Genomic DNA, 25,374 nt, shown 5'->3' with positions numbered 1-25,374 from the left:
TTGTTTGAAACATTGCAAGACTACGGTCACATGTCACAGTGCTTGAGACTATCGATCGGAGACACAGCAGAGCGGTAGATACTTTTCTTTGTATGAGTAGGTGCGTGGGATACTTATGATACGTATAAAATTGTAATAGACTGTGGTTGTTTCATTGCTGCATTGTCATGGGATCCTAAAATACGCCAAAGTGAAGCCTGGTGACATGACCGAGCTTTAAGACAAACGAAAGACAGCCTATACAAGACAATGCTGTCTCGATATAGCATCTTAGTCGACTTTAAATACTGCACAGAAACTGTCCTCCTTCAGATGTTCACTCCTGTCCACATCAGCTACTCAAATCATAAAAGCACCATCACTAACCAACATGAGCGACAGCGAGATGACCGACCTAGCGGACCAAGTCAACGATATCCAGGTCCCGCTAACCGCTCAAAGCAAGGCACAGCGCAAACGAGACGACGAAGTTAACAGCCTCCTTGGTACTGACATGGCAGGTCTAGCGGAGGAGTTCATGGACATCGCAACAGTCAGCCACCCTTCTCCGTCCTCCGAATTACATGACCACGAAGATCCAGACTCACCATCTTCTCCGCGCTCACCCCTAGCAATCGATCAATGGATCAGCGAGTCCGAAGATGACGCGCGAACGCCGGAGGAGGACAACGCTTCGCTAGATAGAGCTCTGCGGGAATTAGAAGAGAAGCGAGCTAAGTCGCGACCCAAGGCCCCAAAAATGCGTAACTATGGTCGAGTTGGTCGAAGCGGTGAAGTCGCAAAGCTGGTAATCCGGGGTGGGCCCCCGAGGGAAGTGCGGGATGGTAGCAGGATGCACACGGAGAAACGTAACTATGGTCGGGTTGGTAGCAACGGTGGAATTATCAAGAGAAACATGGTAATCCGTGGTGGGCGCCCAGGGAGGGTGCGTAGTGAAACTAAGGTTGATCCTAGCGGTGGAACTACAGAAACAGATATGGTGATCCGTGGGGGGCGCTCGGAGAAACCGCGGGATGACAGTAACGTGCACGCGGATAGGCGGACAAGCCAGGCACTAAAGGAAGCCCATCGTAAGCGAATGCCACCTGTAGAGCCCTTTGCCGATTCGATCTGGGAGAACCTGGAACATGAAGCGTGGCTGCAACGAGGCGGGAGGAGCTGGTCTACGGAGGCAGTCGCTGATTTTGGCCGAGACGAGAGGGACATGTACGCGTGCTTCAGGTAGGCGCTTCTCCCGGGGCAAGGAAATATGATATTGGTATGTTGTTTGCTGTGTGTAGCGTAGAAGAAACACCTATGGTTAAACGTTGTCGAACCACGGATAGATGTTCTTACCATGTCCCAGTTGGTATTTTCTAGCGAACTTCACTGCGCGTGCTGAAAACGCTGCGTATAAATCATGCTCGCCAACATCTGCAATCTTATTAGCAACATTTTTTTAGCCTTACTGACATATCTTTCCCTGGTAATCTAACCATTCAAGATGGCTCGCAAACGTCGCAGTGCAGACTCGACACCACCACCACCGCGGCGACAACGGCCGCTTCTTCCGGGATCGCCAAAGGCAAGATGGGGTGTTAACGGTAATATCACAAATGCAGCGGACCTGAGTGATGCCGAACTCGCGCTCGCGCAGGGCAGGCCTCAAGTTCTGCCAACCATGCCGACTCCTGGTCCTCCACAGTTGGCCATCCACACGCGAGGAGAGCATGTGGACCAACTACATGCAGCAACAAATGTGCAGTCTGGTCGTAGAACTGCGCCGAGAAACAGCGTGCGCAGCCAGCGATATGCTCCGTATTCGCTTGCACCTCGCAACTCCCTTGCTGCCCATCCGGGAGCGGGTTATGCGCCGCATGCTGTTACGTCACCAGCCTCGCGTATGGACTTCGTACAGCCGCAGCAGCAATACCAGCAATACCAGCATTACCCACAACACCAGTTTGGTAATGTCCTCCCTGATGCGGATCTAATGAGGTTTCCTTCGAACTCGAGTCAGGGTACTTTGGGCCATGGCCCTTCGCATGCTATGGGGCATCAGCCTTCAAGTAATACTTTCCAGGAAGATGTCTTGCGAGCTGAGGACTTTGAGCAAGCCGGACTGAACTTGGACGCAGTTCAGAATGGGCTGCCTGACGAGAGTGGCCGAGACGCCCAATACCAGTCCGACTTTTTGGACTTCCAGAAGTTCTTGTTGCATTCGTCCGGGGATATGTCAGATGGATCGTACAGCCTTAACCAGATGGCTTCACGTCCGATCTTTCATCGGTATCCCGCTCCTGCTCCTGCTCCCGGTTACCAGCAACCCCTTCCGGAACCTACCTTTGCCGGCCACAACACCGCTGGGGCTTACCAAAGTCCATATGCGCCGATCATGTATGCTCCACAGCAGGCGCATTTCCAGCCTACGTTCCAGCCGGGCCAGATGTACGCGCCAGGTCCCGTCAACAACGTCGTCATGCAGCAACCAGGTCCGATGTACGCGCCAGGCTCCGTCAACAACAACTTCGTACAGCAGCAGGGTACGATGTATGCGCCAGGCTACGTCGAGAACTTTGTCGTGCAGCAGCCGAGACCGACGACACGGCCGCGAAGCGAGGCAACATACCCTGTCTCCTATGCAACTACTGAGGAATGGGTTGAGGCACAACGGAGGCAAGAGAAGAGGGTGAGTGAGGATGCGGACGAGGGAAGAGGTGGATAAGAAGGGATCATGCACGCGGGATACAACCTTGGAAGGAGACAGAGGCAGATGACCATGTGTAAGACGCGACGGCTGGAATGGACAAGTCTAGAGAAGAGAGAGAGAGAGAGAGAGCAGAAAAGACGCGGAGACATGTAGACGGGAGCTGCGAGACTGGCGGTAATTTTCACAAAGAAGATGGAAGGAAGGAAGAGACGACGACCAGGTACACTCCGGGTGCAAGAACATACATCGCAAACCTGAGTGTGACGTTGGACATCCTGGTAGCGAGCGACATCGGAACGCTCGGAAGAGCTTCAATCCCCGTTTGGAAATTAGTGCTTGGCAGTCGCGTCAGCCAATGAGGTTGTTGCAGTATGTTGGACTTTGCTCATTTACGCGTTGAAGATGGAATGTGCGTATCAGGGTAGCTTTAGCTATGGTCCTTAGAGGGTGTGGTTATGCCGTGACAACAGGCTCAGTGGATCTCTCATTACCAGACAACACGCAGACACAGTACCAGATTATTAGTATGACTTTTATCATTGGTATCTATTTTATCCACCTCATCTCATCATACTCGTCCGGATGCCGTAATCCCCCAATCCTAACCCGACTTCCCCTTCGGCGTAACCTCAGGACTCGCATAAGTGACCTGATCATGAAGATTCTCACGATGCAGCCATCTCCGCCAGTACGTCAGCGTCGTATGCATATCAGAAGAAGCCTTCTAAGCCCTCGACATGTTCTCGCCCTCCTCCGCCTTCTGGAGCCCGTACTTCTTGAGACTATTTCACGTTAGCAAACCATCCACAAACCATCCATACCCTCCAATCCAAAGACTAGACGTATAAACTCACCGAATGCTCTGAATAGCAATAAAGCCCGTAGTATCCATAGGACTAAAGTTATCCAACGTATCCATACTAGCCTCCTCCTCAGAGTACAGCTTCTCCGTCTGACTGGACCGGCCCAGCACATACGAGTTACCCTTGTACAGCTTCATCCTAACCTCGCCGTTGACCCTGCGCTGCGAGAAGAGCAGACTGTTCTCGATGAACTCGCGTTCGGGCGAGAAGTACATGCCGTTGTAGAGCTGGTAGCTCCAGTTGTGGGATACGAATTGGTCGCGCAGGTTGCGCACCTGGGCGTCCATGACGAGGCCCTCGAGGTCGAGATGGGCGAGGCGGAGGATGGTCATGGCGGGCGAGTCGTAGCAGCCGCGGGATTTGAGGCCGATGAAACGGTTCTCGACGATGTCGATGCGGCCGATGCCGTGGGTGAAGCCGAGCTTGTTGAGCGCGGTGAAGAGCTCGACGGAGTCGGTGTAGGTCTTGGTGGGGGTGGTGAGTTTGACGGGGATGCCCTTTTCAAAGTGGACGGTTATGTCGGTGGGTTCGTTGGGGGCGTTGAGCGGGGAGTCGGTCATGGTCCACATGTCGTCGGGGGGAGACACGTCGGGGTCCTCGAGGATGCCTATATCATTAGTCTTGAATATACAATCTAGATGTGTGGTGTCTTACCGGCCTCGTAACTGCAGTGAGCCAAGTTGGCGTCCATGGACCAGGGCTTCGCCTTGGTAGACGTAACAGGAATACCATGCTGCTCCGCATAGTCCAGCAGATCCTGCCTGCCCTTGAAGCGGTCGCAGAACTCCGGCAGCCTCCACGGCGCAATAACCTTGATAGTAGGCTGAAGTGTGTAGAAAGCCAGCTCGAAGCGGACCTGGTCGTTGCCCTTGCCTGTGCAGCCGTGCGAGACGAACCCACAGCCTTCTTGTTGCGCGACGCGGATCTGTGCGCGGGCGATGACGGGGCGGGCCAGCGAGGTGCCGAGGAGGTAGCGGCCTTCGTACGAGGCGTTGCACTGGACGGCGCGGAAGCAGAGCTCCTCGACGAATTCCTTCTGCAGGTCTAGGATGACCATCTTCTTCGCGCCAATCTTGAGCGCTTTCTTCTCCACCTCGTCCCAGGGCTCTTCTTGGCCGACGTTGGCGAGGAAGCAGACGACCTCATAGCCCTCCTCTTTGTCTACGCGTTAGATCGTGTTGGGTTTCTGAATGTGCTTCTGACGTACCGATGAGCCATTTCAGGATCGTGGAGGTGTCGAGGCCGCCTAATGACTCAGGTTACTTCGTTGTCTCTGAGCAAGTGAACGCAGTCGAACGCAGGTGAACGCAGGTGAACGCAGAAACGCAGTTGACGCAATTGGCATAATATTAGCTGTTGCAGAAGTACTCACCAGAGTAAGCAAGGCAAACGCGTCCCTTTGACATATCTGCAAGTGTTTGGGTATAAGAAGTAAGTGAGAAGAAAGAGTCAAGAAGAGTCAATTGAAGGAGGGGTTGCGGCGTCTGGGGAACGACGGGTGTGGAGAGTCAGAAACCTTATCTTATCGGCACAAAAAATGTTCGGTCCCTCACCATCCCTGCTGCCCGATCATCGGCTGCCCTGTCAGCCTCACGACGGAGCTGAACTCTGGATAGCCCTTAGCAAAGGTAGCTGAAGTTCGTGTCGCAGTTTGCAGCTTACAGTATACATACTATTAAAACTCCATTAGTAGGCAGCATCTGAGGTAATGTATACTCCTACACCCAGATATTCTGCACACAATGCGACACAAATAGTAGCCATCTCTAGTATCCATCTTGCTGTGTGGATTTGCTCAAACATCACAGTAAGTTTACACACAAACGTAACAAGCAACTAATGCGTCTCAACGGAATAATATTCGACAAGGTATATAATCCCAACGCCAAGTATGCAATGCCCCGTTCGTCCCAGAGACATAATTCGTCGCACGCGCAAAGTATAATCTCAACCAGACTGTCGCTTACCCAAACTACCCAAGATGCAGCGCCAAAAGTCAAATAACGCGTAAACACTCAACCAAACGCGCTGGACGTGTTATCAACATGTGTCTTGCTAGAAAGCACCACCAGCAACCCTCTCCCTCTCATAGAAAACAATATACGCCTTCTCGTTCTGCAGCCGGTTGTGCGGCGGAAGATTCCCAGGATCAAAGTCCGTAATCTTATCGTCGTTGAAACTGCGCCAACAACCCCTAGACTTATCCTTGACGAACGCGATGTAATGTCCGCTTCCAAGCGTAGCACCGATATGCCAAATAACGGCGTAGGCGTTGTACACATACGGCCCATTCATAGTAGGATCGCTCTTAACACCAGCAAGCTGCGCAGGTCCATCTCGGGCCTTTTCAGACACATATCGTTCTTGTTCTGGCGTCATGGGTGGCTCGACAAAGGGACCCATGTCGAGGCGTTGGAGCGGGAAATTAACAGGCGTCCGGACTTTCCGTGCGCTTTCCGTACGCGAGGCGCTGAAGCGTTTGAAGTGGATGACGAGTGTGTCGGGGGCGCGGGTGATGGTGATCTTCTTTACAGCCTCGCGATCTTTCTTGCATCGAGGGCAGCGCCATAGTTCGTCGCCTGCTAGACGCTCTGGTGCGCAGTATGAGTTGAGACAATGGCGCAGGTCGCATTCGCCGTCTCGAGGAATCTCGACGCTGATACTCCAGAAGGCTTCGTATGTTGTACTTGTCACGCCGCATGTCTGGCATGTAAGCTGCGACGCGTGCTGACCAGCGAATAGACCACCAATGACGGACATATCCCGATGTTGATATCTCCGCCATTCAATCATTGCTGAATACTGACGTGGAAATCTCTCTCGTTGCAGCTCTTCCTGGTCTGAAAGTGGCTTGAGTGGCGGTTTGTTCCAGGTGAGGTTCAAGTCCTCGTGCATGTAGTCTAGAACGAATTCCAGGAACTCCTTGGCGTCTTGCTGTTCATCAATGCCCCACTGCGAGTTGAAGTGTCCGCAGATGCGCTGTTCAAAATTAGCCATGCCTATTTTCTGCTTCCATCTTTGACTTACCCTGAATGTGCTTGGGCGCACGGACGTGACATCGCCCTTGTATAGATTGGACAGCAGCGTTGCGTACGCTTCTGGTAAAATCCCCTTTGTTCCCTTCCAGTTGTCCCGCTGGAGATCTCGCTGATATCTTCCAGTAAGAAACAGGTCCGAAAGCAATAGATGTCCACTGAGACACTGCACTACCGAGTTCATGTAGCACGTGACGCCAAAATTCAGCAGGCCCGTCCTATGTAGCCTTAGGTTACTAAATTGAGGTTGTCCATTGTAGACGACATTGCGATTCTGTTCTTGCCGATCGTGTACGCCACTGTAGCTCACCCTAGGAACAGAAGGCGGCGGACGAGAAGGTGCAACAGGTATGGCAGGTGCGACGTATTGATTGGTCGACTGGAACTTCGACGGGTACATCATAGATGACTGCTCGGCTTCAACATCGGGGTATCGGCGTAGGAACTCTTCTGTCGAACGGTAGAAATCCTGCGTAGGTTCGTCTTCCTCTTCACCATCTGCCGGGGGAACTTCCACTGCAGCGCGCCCTTTTCGAGCTTCCTCGAGCCACTGTTGCTGCTCTTCTTGGTCCATGGGAACGTATTCACGTTTTGATCTTCTTTGCGTATTGTTCCTCGCGATATGGCTGGCAGCTGGCGATCGTCGGATAGCCCGAGCCCGCGTCGGACCAGCAGCCACTTGTCCAGCAGTGTTCGACGTCTTCAAAGCCTGTGGGCCCACCAGGTCCATCCAAGCGTCAAGACCGCCTTTGAGAAGAACCGGAGGACGTCTGAGCGGTTTGTCCGCATTAAACTCGTGCAGGGTGTCAAATAACCGCTTCAACGCAATTTCGCTATCAGATCGGTTGTGTCTATGCATGAAGTCAATGTTCTTTGTCGACTCGTCGTAGTATACGACTACATCAAAGTCGGCCCTCTTGTCGAACATGTCCTGTTCCTCGTCTGGGGATATGATGAGACGGTCTAGAAGCTGTTCGGCGGAGTCGCCATCGCGCAAGGTCAAGGGCTCTATGCACATGATGTTCCGCACGAAGATGTGTCCCGCGTCGAAGTCTGTCCTGTCTCGCACGTCGATGGTGAGTACATTGTACATGCGGTAGTAGTCGTAAAGCATGCTAGCATCGATCTCAAGTTCGACTGTCTTGCTGACAGACCTTGTTCTTCCATTGCCGTCTCGGAGGGTCTGCGCGGGAAAGTATGAGTCGGGCGCACTATTCGCATTCGGTGCGTACGCTGACGCACTAGACGCGGCGAGTGAGTTGGTACGACCCCCGGTTCCGTTCAAGCTCCTGGGTGTACTCCGAGGTGCGTTGATGCTCGATGGACCTGAGATGTTCCTCGCTGGACTATAGGTAGGACTAGGCTCTTTCGGCAGCGAAGCGGCGAATTGTGTATCCAGAGGCAGCTTCGGCGGCGGCGGAGGCATGTGAAGAGGCGGTGGAGGCATACCCCGCGGACCCATAATCCGGTTTGTAGAATGGTAGTCTGCAGGAGAGGGCATCTTGACAGACAAATCTTGGCTGGGGCGAGGCGACGTATCAACTAGCGGACCGGTCCCTCTAAGATTCGCGAACCGCTGAGCAAGATCATTCACTCCGTTAACATTCGATATGCTTTGGTGCACGGCCCGGCCATGCAGCGATTGCGGCTTCGGTTGCACGGGGGGTTTTCTCCGTGAAGAATCCAGAGAGGCCGCAGGTGACGCTCGACCGTTTGGCAGCCCGGTGGGGACTTCAGGAAGCATCAGCTCGTCGTCTTTCCGCATCGCAATCATGCCATTGCGGTTGCTTTGTGTTGTAGAGGGGGGTGTAGAGGTCGTCCTGTGGTGTGCGCCGTTCCTCTTGTTGTCGTTCTTTATAATGTCCTTTATGCGCACAAACCGCTCTTCGTTTGACTTGATCTCTTTCATAAGCTCGTTGAAGTCGCGGTGGATCTGGCTTCGGCTGCCGTTGATCTTGTCGTAGTAGTCGCGGTGGGTGGGTATCAGTTCGGCGACGATCTGGTATGCGACAATGTATTCCCAGTAGGCGCCGGCGGGAGAGCGGTTGTTGAGCATGTTCTTGGCCGAATTGAAGTGCCCCCTGGCTCGTTCAAGGAGGAGTTTGATCTGTGCGGGTCAGCGACTGACGTATGAACGTGTTACCTCTGAGGCGGTGTTGGATGAGTACCGAATGGTGTTTTAGCGACTCGGCCGTGTCTGTCGCAGAGGCTATGATTTCGGCGATGGGTGGGAATGGGCCAACTGGGCCTCTGGAGTCCCCAGCGCCGTCGCCGCTTCCCCATCCGTCTGCGCCGACGCCGTGCGCGCCATTGGTGTAGCCGTTCATGGCGGTGGTGGTGGTGTGGGCGGGCGAAGGAGGTGCTGAGGGCGGCGGAGGAGGTGCCGCACTCACAAACACACTTTAATCGGCGGGCAGGCGTGCATGTTCTCGAGTCCGAGCAAGGCGCACCTGGAGTCGAATACGCGTACGTGTGGCCAGAGAGGCAGTGTTGATCGGGAATGCGGGGCGGATCGGGTAGCGCGTGATTGGGCAGTGGCGTGCAGTAACGGGCGGCGATTCTACAGCGGCGGGCGGGTTCCAGGGGCGACTTGGGTATCGTGAGTGAAGGCGTTGGGCGTGTATGGCCGTCCCGCGATTCGCAGGGTTGAAGCATGCGTCGGTGGATGCGGCTCAGAGGCGTCCGGCGTCATCGCCAAGCCCTCACCTCGGACAGCTTGCTACCTAACCACCACAGCGACTATCCCCACGCGCTACTCTCCACCAAGCCGCAACTCTAATTAGAAGTCGAACAGCTATCAAAACGCTCATACATACCTTTGACACTCCGGAACCCATTCACCCACTGGGAGCGCCCTACACCATGGCGGGCTGGTTCGGGTCCTCGACCACCGGCGCGCTCGACGAGCAGATCGAGCGCGCCACCTCTTCGAGCTTGTACGAGCTGAGCCGAGACGTAATTCATGGAAATATACAAGCTAACATACGTCAGAGAGGACATGCCCCTCAACCTCGAGATATCCGACGTTATTCGCTCCAAGACGGTGCAGCCTAGAGATGCCATGCGCGCATTGAAGAAGAGGATAGGGAATAAGAACCCCAACGTCCAGCTTGCCACCTTGAACGTACGAATGACCCTCCAGGAACATCACGAGTTCTGCTAATTGTCTCAGCTCACAGACACGTGCGTTAAGAACGGCGGCGCCCACTTCATCCAAGAGATAGCTTCCCGCGAGTTCCTCGATAATATGACGTCCCTGCTCAAGGCACCTCCAACCGTCGCACCCAACAACGATGTGAAGAACAAGATGCTCGAGCTTATACAATCATGGGCGACTGCCGCTGAAGGGCGCCAGAACCTCAGCTATATCAACGAGGTCTACTACAGCCTGCAACGGGAGGGCTACCACTTCCCTCCAAAGGAGAACATCTCCAGCAGTATGCTCGACAGCAGTGCAGTAGGTTATCCATCTATGCGCAACTACTACGGACTAACACATTCCAGCCTCCCGAGTGGACCGACTCCGACGTCTGCATGCGGTGCCGCACGCCCTTTACCTTCACGAACCGGAAGCACCACTGTCGCAACTGCGGAAACGTCTTCTGTGGCGCATGCTCGAGCAAGAGCATCCCATTACCCCATCTCGGCATCATGGACCCTGTGCGCGTCGACGATGGCTGCCATGCGAAGCTTACCGAACGGTCGCGAGGAACACCGCTCCCGAGAGTCTTCGACACCCCCAAACCACAGAGAACGCTATATCAGGGCTCAATGGAGCCGCGAAATGCACGCGTTGAGGACAGCTTCGATGCTGACCTGAAGCGAGCGCTGGAGATGAGTCTGGACGAAGCCAAGGGAAACAGCTCTTCCGGCTTTGTGCCTCAGTCGCAGTTGCAGTCACAGTCCAAGCCAACGAATGGGACGAGCAAGAAACAGCCTGAAGAGGAGGAGGATGCCGACCTGGCGGCCGCTATTGCGGCTTCCTTGGCTGACATGGAGGAACAAAAGAAGAAGTATGCCACGACCTTCCGGGAACAGGCCTCCAATGCGAACGGATCAGCACCTTTTGTTGCGCCTAAGAACGATTACGAGCTCACGCCTGTCGAAGCCGAGAACATCAACCTCTTCTCCACATTGGTCGACCGGTTACAACACCAAGCGCCTGGCACTATCCTGCGGGAACCACAGATACAAGAGCTGTACGAGAGCATTGGAAAGTTGAGACCGAAGCTTGCCCGTACCTATGGCGAGACTATGAGCAAGCATGGTATGTTACACCTCCGCGCCATCGGAACTGTACTAACGGGAGCAGACACACTACTTGACCTACACGCGAAGCTGTCAACCGTCGTTCGATACTACGATCGCATGCTCGAGGAGAGACTTTCGAGCACATACAACAACCAGACCAACGCCATGTACGGTCTCCCTGCTTCGTCACAACGGCCGGCAGCCAACCTATACCCAAGCATACAGCAGTCAGGAGCACCAGGATCGGGCGAGAACTACTACACAGGAAACGCAGACCCTTCGAGTGCATACGGACAACCGCAATCGCAATATGGCGGTGGTTACCAAGCACCCTACCCACAGTTCGACAAACGACCACAGTCCTACGCTCCTTCCCAGGATCAGTACCAACAACCCTCACAACCATACCCCACCCTCGCACAACCGCCACCTAATACTTCATATCCAAACCCTGCTTCACCACAACTCCAGCGTCAAGTATCAAATCAGCAGTACCCGCCACAACAGTCCTCAGGATATCCATCACAAGCACCTCCGGTGTCTGACGCAGAGAGCGCTAGCTTCTACTACGGAGACAGCGCTGCAGCGCAACCCTCTCAGCCGCCAATGCAACGAAGCCAAAGCTACGGCTCCCAGCCATCCCAGCAACAGCAACCCCCCTCTCCACAAGCATACACCCGAGCTCCACCACAACAGACGCCTATCTCCCCACCCGCACAACCTACGACTGCATGGCAGAACCCGCCGTATCCCAGGCAAGATCAGCCACAGGCTCAGCAGCAACAAGCGCCTCCACCGCAGCAGCAGCAGCAGGCACCTCCACAGCAACAACAAGCTCCGCAACAAGCGCTGCCACCCCAACAGTACTGGCAACAGCAACAGCAAGCGCCCCAGCAGCAACAGTCTTCGGCGTGGCAATCAGCACCTTATGCGACGGGTGGTTATGGGCCGGAGAGTTTCCCGTCTGCGCCGCAGAATCAGTTGCCGGTTCAGCAGCAGAAGGTTGTGGATGAGCCTTTGATTGATTTGTAGATCATCGAATCAGGGTGGGCTGTTATTTGAGACGAGCTTTAGTCTGGAGGATAACATGAATGACGTATTCTACGCGCTGTCATTATGGGACGGCACAATTTGATAGTCTTCAAAAGGGCCTGAAACAGGATTGTTCGTCTAGGCCTTTAGGCGTTTAATAGGTGGGGAAGACGTCTGGCATCGCTTATAGATACCTAGGTATGAAGATAATCGCAATATCACACTATGTTACGTCTACCCATAATACCATTTTCCAACACTTTTCCGTTTCAATGTTGGAAATCTAGATGTCCAAGTTCATTGTCTCCTGTGAAGAAGTACGAGACGGCACTCGCATACCTGTTCCCTTTATAAGTGAACAAAGCCATGCGATACGCCGGATTCGGGCAGAAAGCTGCGACCTTCATTGACAGACTGACCAAACAACAAGACACAAAGGTGACGCGCTTTGCTTGTCTGTCATGTACAATGCAGACTTGGTCCATAGTCGCTGGGACGAAGGATGACTACAACACACCCGTGGCATACCCATCGCGGCTCCCAGAAGACATCCATAATCCGTATCCAGCATGGCAACAACCCCAACAATCACAGCCGTCCTAACAACATCCACCGTCATCGCCATGGATCCCACAAACCAAACCTCCTCCTCTCAACCCCCCACCCCACCCTCCCTCCTCCTCTCCACCCTACCCACCCTCCTTCACCTCCTCATCCTCCTCTCCATCCCCCTCATCCACTCCCTCGCCACACACCGCCGCCTCAAAATCACAAAATCCAACCAAGAAGCCCGCAGTCTAGAACTCTCATGGCGCGTACCCTGGTTAACTTCCGACTGGACGACATTGTACGGATTAATCGGTCTGGCGCAGAAGGGCGATATAAGAGTCGAGCATACGCCTTTTCATGCTGAGCATGTCTCTACGATGCAGGGGCGGTTGGTGAATGAATACGGGACTAATAAGAAAGCAAGGTGGGCGTTACACCGGTTGTTGGAACGGGGTGTTATTCCGCTGAGGGTGGACGATGGTGGTGTGGAGACGAGGTGTACACGGAGATGGGGTGTGAGTTCGAGGTTTCCGTGGGTGGTGATGCCGATGTGGCAGCAAAGCAAGAAGAGGGGGTTCTTTGAGTTTTTGGTTCCACATCCCGAGCGTGTGGAAGTGCGTGCGTTGCTGGTGTTGTTGGAGGAGAATCAAATGAACTACAACATCTCATGCCGGACGTACAACCCCAAGACGAAAAAGACACGAACTTCGATTACAGAACCGCCAGTCCTGCATAGGGACCGTCACGATTCCAGCGATCCCTTTCCCTACTTCCCGCTTTCCGTGGGCGCGGAATCAAGCTGCGAAGTCCTCCTCCCTTTCCTATCCGACGAAGAGATGGAAAGCGCGCGTGGGGAGCGGGTAGCTGGACTGCGTGGTTACGTTAGGGAAGGGGAAGGGACAGAGGAGAGACCGCGTGTGCCGTTGTTGCACTGGAGTAGTTGGGCTGTTGTTAGGGTTGAGGCGGCGCATTGGGGGTATGTGGAATTAGATCATTATGTGCTGGGCGCTGTGCAGGATGCGGGCATGGGGGTTACGTATAAGAGGGATATTTGTGGGAAGACTGGGAAGATGGTTGTGAAGGAGGTGGCTGCGTGGGAAAGAGGTGTTTGTGAGAAAAAGGCGCTGGGGGAGATTGAGCGGTGTGGACTTGGGTTGTGAGGGGGGAGATGGATTGGAGATGTTATTATGTTCGTTTTTTTGGTTATCTAGAAGGAACCAGGTTCTAATTGTCGTTTCATCCATGCTCCAATTTCTTCTACTCGTGGACGCGTTGCTGGATCGGGGTCCTGTTGAGACCACAGTCCTACGCCTTTGTAGGAGGTTAGTTCGACTCTGTCTTGGGCGATTTCTTCGTACTGCTTCTTCTCGGCTGCGTCGTGCCAGCGGGATCGCCCAGAATGCGTCTTCAAGATTTGGCGGGCGATGCTGCGTCGAAGATGCTTGGCTAGATCGTTTGTGGTATCGTTGAGCGGACTCTGCAGTCCGGTTGTGACGTTCCAGATGGGCAGACTGAGCCGAGTACCTGCTGGAGGGTAATTCCGAGCGTAGGCACGACATCTGCTCAGCGTTGGTACTGCCGGTGGGGCTTTGATGGCATCCTCAAAAGTTGCATAGTGGTTCATGGCCATCTGTGTCTCGATGTCGAGGAGTTCGTCTGGTTGCTGTGATGCGAAGATGTCGTCCTGTGGCGGCAGGGTAAGCTGCGCATGAGGGGAACGGAAGAAGTGCAGTGGAGATGCAAATCGATCGAAGTAGTCTTGCGGCTTCCTAAATAGAACGTCACGCCTCTCCGACAAGATCATCGTGGGTATGATTTCGTTCTCTCCATAAGCTTGCCAAGATGTCGGCGGCGGTGTTTTAGGCAATCGTTTCCTGCCACGCTTCTTTTCAGGTTGCAGATTCTCTATAGCCTCGCGAATCGCCAATGAACCAGCCATGTCTTCATCAGCTGGAAGTTGGGTTTCGTCGCCATATTGCGGCTCGGGCAGATCCTCCGGCTGGACGACTGGAAGCTCATCTGGGAACACCCAGTCTACAATCGGATTGTTGATGGCTGCAGCGCCGATTCGACTCTCCCCAACACGACACTCTGTCAGAGCCAGCATCGTTGCCAATGAGCCGCCTACTAGTTCTCCGCATACACCCATGCGAGCTAGATAAGGCCGTTCGAATTCATCGATAAGGATATGCTCGCGGACCCAATCGTAGCCAAGCAGCACATCGTGACATGGGGTCGGATACTGATGCGCCGACGACGCGCGGTAGTTGATACGCACGATGGTACCAGCACTTGACTCTTTTAGCGTTGTGATAACGCGTTCGTCTTCATCTGAGCTCTCTGGCACTACTGGTCCTGGAGGCAGGTAAAGCAGGACCGGAGCTTTAGATGCTGATGCATGGAATACGCTAAAGAGGGTTAGTACTAGAACCAGCCAAGATGATGCCCAGAAGCTGCGATCTGAGGTATGCTCGCTTAGGGCGGGGCATGGTGTTGGATTGCGGAGGAGCAAAGCGCTGTGAGGTCATCGCACAGCAGGCGGAGGATTCCCCGGGCAATTGCAACGACGAGAGGCAGGATCGAAGGACAAACAACGTCATGTGAAGACAAGACGGAAGAAGACTTACTCAACCGTAATGGAGCCGTTTGACCGACAGGGGATCTCGATGCGTTCACATCGTGGGAGGGCGGTGACGGCCGAGTAAGGTCGTCTGGGGGCGAGGAGCGAGAATCGGGGCGGTGATAGGGCAGTGAAAGCCTTCAGACAGGAGTGTCGCAGCATTAATGGGGACCATGCAAGCGATGGTGGGCACAGGTGTAGTCACAAGTCACCAGGCGGGCAAGGCGTGCAAGATGAGAGACCTCAGTTCGCTTGGGGCTGTCGCTTCCGCATGGGGACGGGAAGACGGCCCTAGGGGAAGGAGCCACCGCCGCGAGGAAGGCGCATCAACACAGCACAGACGTGAAAGGACGGAATGCAGAATTTGCGTGCGCGATATAAAAACGGGTGCGACAATAACAAAAGCCGTTAGCAGAGCTGTCAAACATCAACAGTTGTGCGGTAGTGCTCAGGGGGAGTGGTGGGCGGGTCAGCATGGGGCGCGGCGTGCAGGGAAATTAGGCTAGCTGCTTTGAACCCCGAACTGTCGTGGTCTGGTGCAGTCCACAACCCGCAGCCTGATTTCATTTCTACGCCGCCTCCGCTCCTTGGTGCCGACCTGTCTTTCATTCCCGTCTGTCCTTGACCGTTGTGCACTGTGCGATCCTGCCTGTGGTGTCGAATTCCCCGCAGGCCCTTTCGACCCTATTACGCTCACGCCCATTCGCGCCTACGACCCGCTTTCACAGCCTCCCAGACCCGCGTAGGACCAAACTCCGTATCACCTAATGCACGCACCTGCACGCTGCGCCCGATAATCCTCCCTAATATATCCTTCTGCGAAGATTGCGTTGTGCGACAACATCGTGTTTCCAACATTGCGACCCCAACGCCTTATCGCGAGGACCTCGACCGCCCTTTCAACACGTGCGCCTGCTAGCCTCCACCTGGGCACCGCAATCCTCACACCTCCACCGAGCCTACACCAAACCTATACACCTACGCGAAACTGGCGATTGTCGAATAATACCTGGGAAACGCTGCTTCGGGTCGTCGCCCGTTAGCTTATCGGTATGGCGGAAGGATCCAAAGTCCGCGCAGTCTTCACTCTGTGCAAGAACCTAGTGCTGGCGGCACTGCTCTATGCCGCTATCTACGGTGTCATCACCTTCATAAACGACCCCTCAGTCGCCGCGAAGGGTAAGATTGGCATTCCCGCCTTCCTGGACAAGGCTGGGCCCACGGAGCTGATCGAGACCACCAAGGCGGGCGTCAAGGTCAAGTTCGCCGGCACCACCAAGACTGTCACCATCAACCCGCACGCCAATGTCTTCAACCGCCCCATTACCGCCGTCAAGAACAAGGACGACTACCTCGGTCCCCGCCCGCATGTCGATACCGAGGCCGACATTGACATGCTGATTGAGGAGTGCCGCGGCACCTATGCTGGCATTGAGAAGATGAGGAAGCCCTTTGACTGCCTCAAGTTCTTTGCAGAGGGCGAGGACCGCTACTACAGCCTGCCAGAGCCCGCCGACCGAGCCAGCGCCCAAGACCCCCGCAACGCCGACTTCATCAACGCAGACGGACACGGCAAGACGCTCGAGAGCTACACCCCTGTGAACGACGCGATTGCTGCCAACGGAACCAACATCGGCACCTGCCCCGGCCCGATCATCCCATACCACACCTACTGGACTGGTCCTGCGACCTGGCGAGTCGAGGTCTTCATCAAGAGTTACCTCTACACCCAGAACCTGGCTTGCTCTCGTCTTTGGCTATGGCTTGACACCGACCACAACCCGAACGCTGTCGAACACATGCTGAACAAGGATGCTCTATTTGCCCGTTTTCTGCCTCTGGTCGAGCGAGGTGACATTGTTGTCATGCCCTGGAAGTTCCCTAACCGCATCCCACTGGCCACCGACAAGGAAGACAAGAACGGTTTCGACTACTATAGCAAACCCGGCGCCGTGAACGCCAAGGGAGAGAAGGACGTGGCCGAGAACATTATTGAAGACAAGGATGGCCAGCAGTGGCTCGTTCTGACCCAGAAGCAGATGACATTCCTTCCGGTCGCCGTATCCGATGCCGTTCGCTTCATTGTATTACACATCTACGGTGGTGCTTACTTCGACATGGATGTTCTGATGCTCCGGGACATGCGACCCCTTCTACTGCCGAAAGAGCATGCTTGGGCAGAAAGATGGGCAGCACACCCTCACCCCGGCGACTACAACACCGCCATCATGTCCCTCTCGGCAAACTCCTCCCTCTCATCCTACTTGCTCTACGGCGGTATCAGAATGGGCGTCAACTTCCACCCCCGCGTGCTTGGTCGCATGGCCTGGAAAGACGGACGCGACCAGGAGTTCAAGATGTTCGAGACCGCTGCCTTTGACCCTATCTGGACAGAGTTCAACTGGGACCGCGAAGGACGCTGTACGGTGCCATGTATCCGGGACTACAGCGCAGTCTTCAAGGGCAAGATTGGTGGCGTCAAGGACGAATGGGAGAGCTACGACGGCCCACAGCTAAACCGCATCGACCTCAAAGACGCGCAACGCAAAGAGCTCAGAATGCCTGCCAGCGAATCCTTGGCCAAACGCGGGGAAGAGAACGTACCCGCTTCCGCCGCCCTGCCAACTCCCAATCACGGCGACAAAGAGCACCCCGATTCGTTCCAAGCCACGCTTGACGAGGAGGCTGAGCTGAGAAAAGCTGGTGTGATTACTGACTACGTCTTGTCGGAAGACAAATTCCCTCCCAACAACCGCACGCTGGAGAACTTCTTCCGGGGTGCCTGGACATACCACATTCACAACCAGGTAAGTCTCAACAGAAATTTCCACATGTTGTTCTGTTGCCACCCCAACCCCGCTTCTGCGCATCTATAGTCCGATGTCCCTGCAGCAGCTATCTTGGCAACGGCTTCTTCCCCACATAAAAGACGGAAAAGCAAAGAACCACACGCTAACAATGTATCACAGTGGATGAAGCATCCCGAACCCTCGTCATGGATCTCAGTCCTTGAACACGCCCACGACGGATTCATTGCCGGCAAGCGCACGAACCCTTATGGCGAGAAATGGACTGGTCCTACTCTTATGCCATACAACTACTGGCCTGAGTACGTGTGAGGCCCCGGCAGCCACCGAACCTTAACCCCCCCTTCTGCGACATCGAGCTACCAGCCGATGCGCAGAGGTTGCCGTGTCGAGTTGCTGCCGTTTCAAAGGGAGACAAACAATCCCTCTACGGCAGGCGAATGTCCCATCGGAGAATTTGTGGCTAGCTAGCTACAGATCCCCCCCTGTGGCTTTCTGCTATGGAAACGGGCCAGCGCTCTTCGACCACATATCAATCACCCATTTATGGCATCACGATACGCTCAAATTCATCTTTTCTCGTCAAAACATAAGCGCAGCATAAAAGCCAGATTTCAAGAATGTCTGCTTTTTGGAGTTTCTGGTGTTGATTATAGTATTTCTTGACTGGCTCGCTTTCGCGGCATATACCCTTCGTTTCTTGTTAATCGTTTTATGAGTCGTTCTTGGGCCTGTGGCACTTGATTTTGTCCGTTTGGGATGGGGTGTTCTTTTCTGTAGGAAGCTATTCTTGCTAGGTAGTAGGGTAGGGCGATTTAACGATGTGGCGTCATGGCCAGAACTCAGGAGACTAGAAATGGAATGAATCTACAGAATTTGTTTGAAGCTGTTATTGTGTACGCGTGTGCTGATTGGTTCTGTTTTTCTGAGTATTGTCTTTGTATGGGATTCTGCGTGACGGGATAGAATAGTGGCTCTTAAGCAGGGGAGTGTTGATGGGTAACTGGAGCTTGAAATTTGACACGGGGTAAGTGATAGGATGTATGTATGTATTGCAGGTGTGTTTCCTATCTCGATGCTTTTGACATAGGTTGGCATAGCTAAGCTTGCTTCGTCTACTTAGACTCGCCCTGTAGGTTACAGAGTGGAGATACTAATAAAAAGAGATTGAACAACAAAGACGGGTAGACGCTAGAGTTAATGCGGAATTGATAGTTCGGATATAGTGTACGCTGGAAGTTAGCTTGTATCTCGCCCTTACTACAGTAGAGTGTTAACGCAGAGCAGGGCAACAAACGCAGTCTAGTAACTCTGTATAGTAATTTTAATACAAGTACAATTCCTAAACACTCTGTGCTCGCTGTATACAGATATCTTAATATCTTAGAACTCTTTGTACTTAGTAAATAGAGTTAATATCTAAATAGAGCCTATAATATAGTAAAGTTTAAGAAAAAAAGGCTGCGCTTAGTACTTAAAACGTTACAAATAAATAACCTTAACTTATGCATTATTATTATTATAAAGGTTAAGATTAAGTAATAAGTAAGATTCTGTGTATAGGTTTATCTACACAAAAAATTAAACTTTAATATTTTTTACTTAATTAGAGCTAGACCTAATTAGGTAGAGATTATAGATTTAATTTTTTATACTACTTCTCTTTTTAAAAAGAGTAAGTTCTAACACTTTAGACTCTCTTTTTACTCTATATAATATACTAGTTAGTATAAATATATTATAAATATAAATAAGATACTTATATTGCAAAAGCTACGTAGGCTAAATATAGTAATTACTCTAGTAACAGCCTTCTTATTATTCTTCTTATACTATTATTATATTCTTTATTATAATTATAATTACGCTTTATATATTATAGTAGTATAGTTACTTAGTAGCTTATTTATTAGAGACGTAATAATTAATTATAATAATATAGAATTTAGTTAATAGTAAGATAGCTTTATTAGTGTAAGAGCTCTCTATTTAGTAGTTAGTAAGTAGGTAAGCTAACGCTCTCTTTATTATATTAGCGCTAGTTCTAGCTAAGTCTAATATAGTAATCTTAAGTAGTAACTCTCTAAAGACTAAATTATATTATTAAGTTATCTTATTAAACTTCTAGTTTCTTAGTAAATAGTAATATTAGTTATAGAGCTTACTCTAGGTTCTTATATATATTAGTTAGCTAAACTTATAGTAGGCGTTTTTATTACGTAGTAAGATAGAAATATAGTAGTACTCTTCTTAATTATAAAATATATATATTAAAGTAGAATATAAGTACTTATATCTAGCTATTAGTAATAAATATTTCTATAGCGTAAATACGCTAAGCGTTATTATTATAAAGTTCTATTAGCTTACTAAGGTTCTAAACTAAAAGTAAAGCTTAAGTTTTATAAAATAGCGTTAGTAATAGTTAATAATTATTTTAGCGCTTTTTATAAGATTTATATAAAGCTTCTAAGATAGGTTATCTAGTCTATCTAGATAGTTTGCCTATTATACGTAGTACTAAAGAAGTTCTTTATACTTAGTATATAGATCTACTATATACTTATTAATATAGTAATTCTCTATAGACTTTATAATATAGTTTTTATTATTCTTTATATTAGAATAAATAGCTATAAACTACTTCTTATCTCTAACTTAACTAGGTAATAGGTCTTTAGAGTATAAGTATAGTAACTATAAATAAAAGATATTATAAAAGTAGCTTATTTCTTTTAGTAGCTAAAGTTTATAAGCTAAATTATTAATAAATTTAATAATCTTAAATAGACTATAGTTCTTAAAGTCTAAAGAGTAGTTTAGTTATAGTATTTATATATTTCTTATATTAAGTATAACTATATCTCTAACTTTAAAGATAGAAGTAGGTAAGTAGTTATTATTAACGTACTTTACTTACTTAGCCTATACCTAGCTTATAAAATAGTAAAGCTTCTTATAAAGCTAGTCTAGGTACTATACTAGTTAATTAGCCTAAGCCTTATCTATTTAAACTAGCTTAGCGTTAGTTTATAGAATCTCTACTAGTAGCTCTAGCTTAGAGTAAAGTTTATAGCTCTTAGTTATATAGAATAGAGTAACTTTTATACTTACACTAGTTATTAAATTAGCTTTAAACTCTATAATTAGAAAGTAGAAAGTCTAGTTATTCTATTTATAATTAATATAAGCGTAAAGATACTACTTAAGATAGGCGTTTATATTTTTAGTCTAACTATCTATTTATAAGTAGAAGGCTATAAAGTATTTTAAATAAGTGCTAAGTCTTTAGTAAAAGTATTTCTAAAAATAACTAGTAAATTAGCTACTATAATTAGTAATAATTTCTTTAGAATAGCTCTCTTCTTTCTAAATATACTCTATAAAAGCTTATACTAAGGCGTTTATAGTTAAAGTAGCTATAAAAATAAACTTCTTCTTCTTTATTAATTAGTCTATAATAATAAAAATATTAGTAAAAACTTATCTATTATAGAAATAAAAGAGTAGGTAAATAATAAAATTTATAAATATATATAACTAATACTTATAAAAAACTAGTAGAGAATGTAATAATCTATACTTACTATCTTAGTAACTCTTAATTTACTTATAGGTAAGATAGTTATGTAAGTACTATATAATATTAGTAGTTATCTTTAGCTAGTAATACTAATAAGAGAGTTAAGAGTATAATTTATACTTACTACTATATTCTCTATAGAAGGCCTAGTAAGCTTATTTAATTACCTTAGTATAAATATAGCCTAAACTAGAAATATATACCTTATTCTTAATATAGAAGAGTTTATTATAAAGAGAGTAATTACTAAGTTCTACGTAAAGATAGTAGCTACTATAAATAAAGTTATAAGAGATCTATTATAGTCTCTTCTATATAGCCTTAATAAGCTCTTTAAGTACTCTATTCTTATCTTTAGTATACTTAGCTTAGATAGCTAGCTATAGATTCTCTTAAGTAGAAGTAGTAAAGTTCTTATCTACTATGTTAAGAGATACTATATAGATAGAAGATATTATAAGCGTAGACTTAGTATAGAATTTACTAATAGCGTTCTCTTTACTAAGCTAATATATTATCTAAGCTAGAGTAATAGAGTATTTAAAGTATCTAGAATAGTAGTAGATAAAATAGATTATATAATAGCTGCCTTTATTCTTCTTAAACTAAAAGTAAGTAATCTATACTTCTAGATCTACCTAATTAGCCTTAATAATAGTTTATACTTAGTATTAATATTACTTATTATTATAGTTAGTAGAAAGGTTACCTAGTTTTTAGGTAAGCGTATTAGGCTTAGTTTCTTATTTACCTAGATAGTACTTAATATAGAAATTAAACTTTACTAGAAACTTAGCCTATTATACTTACTTATAATTAAGTCTCTTATTAGTTATAAATGTTTATAAGGCTTAATAATTAGAAAGAACTTTAATTAAGTTCTTTATACTAGCTAGTTTAAAATACTACTTTTTAAAAGCTTATATAATTACTAGTAGCTCTTTATTATAGATTTTATAATTATATTTAGTAAGTGTTATCTTTCTAGATAGAAAGGCTACTAGATAAAGTATACTATTAGGCTCTATCTAAGATAAGATAGCTACTATAATAAAGTCTAAAGCATTTATCTTAAGCTAGAACTTAAGATTAAAGTTAAAGTAGGCTAGTACGCTAGTAGTAGCAAAGGCTTCTTTAATATAATAGAAAGTAATAAATGCTATAGAACTATTAGCTAATAAAAATAACTTATGTATATTAATATCTTTCTATATAAGCTCTATAAGAGCCTTTACTAAATATAAGAATTTTTTAATAAACTTTCTATAAAAGTTTATAAATTTTAGAAAGAACTATACGTTCTTAACTATCTATAGTAGAGACTAATCTTTAATAGTTACTACTTTCTTTAAGTTTATCTTAAGTCTATTAGTTATAAGAATAAGACTAAGGTACTTAATACGCTTAACTTTAAATTTACATTTAGTAGTATCTAAGTATATTCTAGTATTCTTAAGCTTCTATAGTGTAGTAGAGTAATTAGAAGTATCTCTATTAGAATAGGTGCTTAATGCAGTTGTTTTTATTATGTATGTATCTAGTTATTATTCTTGTCTAAACGCTGTTTAGACCTAGCTTTCTCTAGCGCACTAACTCTTAAGCCTAATAGCTATTTAGCCTATTATTATATTACTAGTTTTACTACTATATCTCTTCTATACTTAAGAAGAAGGCTTTCTTTTCTTCTTAAGTATAAAAGAGAGAATAGCTCTTAGATATTCTCTTCTACCTATTACATTACTAAATTCTATCTACTTAATCTAAATATACTATGCGCTAAACTTCTACCTAGAAATCTAAATGTAAAATTTCTTTAGGCTATTTCTATTCTAGTATATCTCTCTTTATTACTCTTCTTATTTTAATTTAATCTCTTCTACCTACTTATAGCCTCTTTCTCTGTTTTACTAGTATATTCTAAACTTTATCTTAATTACTTTTAATATTAGTAGCTAATAATCTCTTAGGCTTAGATCTATGTCTTTCTTAGGTTTAATCTTTACTTTTCTATAGCGCTTACCTGTTTAGCGCTTAACTCTCTATAATATTAGCCTTTTCTTTAATAGATATTCTATTATCTCTATTACATTACTAGTGTATCTATAAAGATATTCTAGAAGGTTTATACGTACTATACCTTTATTAGAACTTATACGCTAGTTACTCTACTTTTTTACCTAAAGGCTCTTTAGCGCTTAGTAACTAGGCTATTAAAATAATAATATTATAACTTTTCTTCTTGCGTATAGTAATTACTACTCTTAACTCTACCTTTGCGCGCGTGTTCTTCTACTATTCTCTCTCTATCTTCTTCTTTTCTTCTACTCTACTCTACCTTAATCTTCTTTCTTTACTATAGCTTTACTTAAGCGCTCTAAGAGCGAGTTAGCTACTATAGGCATTATACTAGTTACTATATCTACTCTCTACACTTAAGAGCTCGCTGCTAAGCTAGCTATTATATCTAAGGCTAATAATAGCTCTACTATCTCTACTACTATACTTACTCTTAAGCCTACTATAGCTAAGTAAGCTACTACTATTACTGCGCACGCGCTTACTCGTTCTAAGCTAACTTCTACTAATAAAATAACTATTAAGCCTAAGGCTATAGATAATTCTACTACTATTACTGCTTAGTCTATAACTAAGAGTGCTAGTAATAATACTGTGCTGTTGTTCTAACTTTTGCGTACGCCTAAACAGCTATTAGCTAAACCTACTCTACCTACTCTACCTAAGACTGCGCTCTTAATTAAAGCTAAGACTAGCGCTAGTGTTAGCTAAACTAATACTATTATAACTAATGTGCCTAATACTACTCTACTACTCTTCTCTATCTGCAATGTTAACTCTACTAGCTATTCTTAGCCTAAGTTAGCTTTTAAGTCTCTAATAAAAGCCTCTTAAACGTCTATATCTTACCTTTCTAAGAAGTAGAAGAACTAGAGTAAGTCTCTGTGCCTTTCTATCTTTACTCTAACTAAGGCTATTAAAGAGAGTAAACGTAGCATGCGTATAGCAAAGTTATATAAGTATAAAACTTCTAACTCTAGTTGTAATTAGTATATTACCTAGCGTAAGTCTTTTCTCTTTTCTAAAGCCTTTTAACTAAACATTATTCTAATATCTTCTACTTTATTAGTAACTAACTAGCGCGCTTATATTATTACTCTTAGCTTTACTATAGATATATAGAATTACTTATATGCCTTACAAAGTATAAAACGTATACTTAGGCCTTTACTATCTATTCTAGCTACTAATTAGAAAAGCTATTAGTCTAATATGTAGATTAACGCCTATAGCAACTTCTACTTAGCTAATCTAGAGATAACTATTAGCAAATTCTTTTAGTTAGATAATAAGTCTACGCGCTAGCTATTTAACTCTAATATAGAGGCGCTTATACTATCTTATTATTTTAGCGCTAAGTTAGTTAGTATAATTAATTCTTTAGTTAAGAATTCTTCTATTAAGATTATTATCTATAGTTAGTATGCGTTGTTAAATTATAGAAAGATGTTTAGCTAGTGTATCTAGGTCTACATTAATAGCTAGCTAATAAAAAGTAGAGTTTACACTAATTACTTAAAGTATAGTAATTATTAAGTCTGCTCTTTTTATAGTAAGTCGCTAACTATTCTTTAGACACTTACTTTCTTATTTCTAGTATCTTTGCTAACATATTCTTCTAGAGACTTAAGTAGTAAGGCGTAGCCTTAAGTCTACTATAGCTGCTAAGTCTATAGTTACTTCTAATATAATTGCTAGTCTCTCTAAAAGCGTTCTTACTTGTCTTAAGACTAGTAAGAAGCTAACTACTATATCTAAAGAGAGTAATAAGGCCTTATTTGCCTAGGCTAGTAATAGTATAGCTACTTAGTACAGATACTATTTAAGTAATATTAACGCTAGTTACAACTTAGCTTTCTAACTAAGCCT

General features: G+C 47.2%; 6 protein-coding genes across 6 annotated transcripts; 4 read left to right on the top strand and 2 right to left on the bottom strand.

Annotated features, from left to right (window-relative positions):
- Positions 1 to 370: 370 nt before the first annotated feature.
- Positions 371 to 1,225, top strand: J4E88_009913 (uncharacterized protein; the record flags this gene model as incomplete). Its single annotated transcript, XM_049403511.1, has 1 exon — positions 371 to 1,225. The coding sequence occupies one exon, from the start codon at positions 371 to 373 to the stop codon at positions 1,223 to 1,225; it is 855 nt and encodes a 284-aa protein (XP_049250673.1).
- A 258-nt stretch (positions 1,226 to 1,483) lies between these two features.
- J4E88_009912 (uncharacterized protein) lies at positions 1,484 to 2,704 on the top strand (the record flags this gene model as incomplete). The annotated part of the gene is made up of 1 exon (XM_049403510.1): positions 1,484 to 2,704. One exon carries the CDS (start codon positions 1,484 to 1,486, stop codon positions 2,702 to 2,704), a length of 1,221 nt encoding a protein of 406 aa, XP_049250672.1.
- A 709-nt stretch (positions 2,705 to 3,413) lies between these two features.
- Positions 3,414 to 8,914, bottom strand: J4E88_009911 (uncharacterized protein; the record flags this gene model as incomplete). Its single annotated transcript, XM_049403509.1, has 6 exons — positions 3,414 to 3,471; positions 3,544 to 4,159; positions 4,207 to 4,713; positions 5,619 to 6,531; positions 6,580 to 8,694; positions 8,756 to 8,914. The coding sequence occupies 6 exons, from the start codon at positions 8,912 to 8,914 to the stop codon at positions 3,414 to 3,416; spliced, it is 4,368 nt and encodes a 1,455-aa protein (XP_049250671.1).
- A 535-nt stretch (positions 8,915 to 9,449) lies between these two features.
- Positions 9,450 to 11,870, top strand: VPS27 (Vacuolar protein-sorting-associated protein 27; the record flags this gene model as incomplete). Its single annotated transcript, XM_049403508.1, has 5 exons — positions 9,450 to 9,523; positions 9,579 to 9,711; positions 9,760 to 10,044; positions 10,092 to 10,854; positions 10,900 to 11,870. 5 exons carry the CDS (start codon positions 9,450 to 9,452, stop codon positions 11,868 to 11,870), a joined length of 2,226 nt encoding a protein of 741 aa, XP_049250670.1.
- A 1,756-nt stretch (positions 11,871 to 13,626) lies between these two features.
- J4E88_009909 (uncharacterized protein) lies at positions 13,627 to 14,908 on the bottom strand (the record flags this gene model as incomplete). The annotated part of the gene is made up of 2 exons (XM_049403507.1): positions 13,627 to 14,801; positions 14,851 to 14,908. 2 exons carry the CDS (start codon positions 14,906 to 14,908, stop codon positions 13,627 to 13,629), a joined length of 1,233 nt encoding a protein of 410 aa, XP_049250669.1.
- Positions 14,909 to 16,091: 1,183 nt separating this feature from the next.
- On the top strand, positions 16,092 to 18,158 carry J4E88_009908 (uncharacterized protein; the record flags this gene model as incomplete). Its single annotated transcript, XM_049403506.1, has 2 exons — positions 16,092 to 17,846; positions 18,009 to 18,158. 2 exons carry the CDS (start codon positions 16,092 to 16,094, stop codon positions 18,156 to 18,158), a joined length of 1,905 nt encoding a protein of 634 aa, XP_049250668.1.
- Positions 18,159 to 25,374: the final 7,216 nt, after the last annotated feature.

The sequence above is a fragment of the Alternaria novae-zelandiae genome (genome assembly GCF_023758075.1).
Source record: "Alternaria novae-zelandiae strain BMP 2774 chromosome Unknown scaffold_27, whole genome shotgun sequence".
Taxonomy (NCBI): Eukaryota; Fungi; Ascomycota; class Dothideomycetes; order Pleosporales; family Pleosporaceae; genus Alternaria; species Alternaria novae-zelandiae.
Note: the sequence above shows the minus strand (reverse complement) of the source record. Positions and strands in the feature narration are given on the sequence as shown.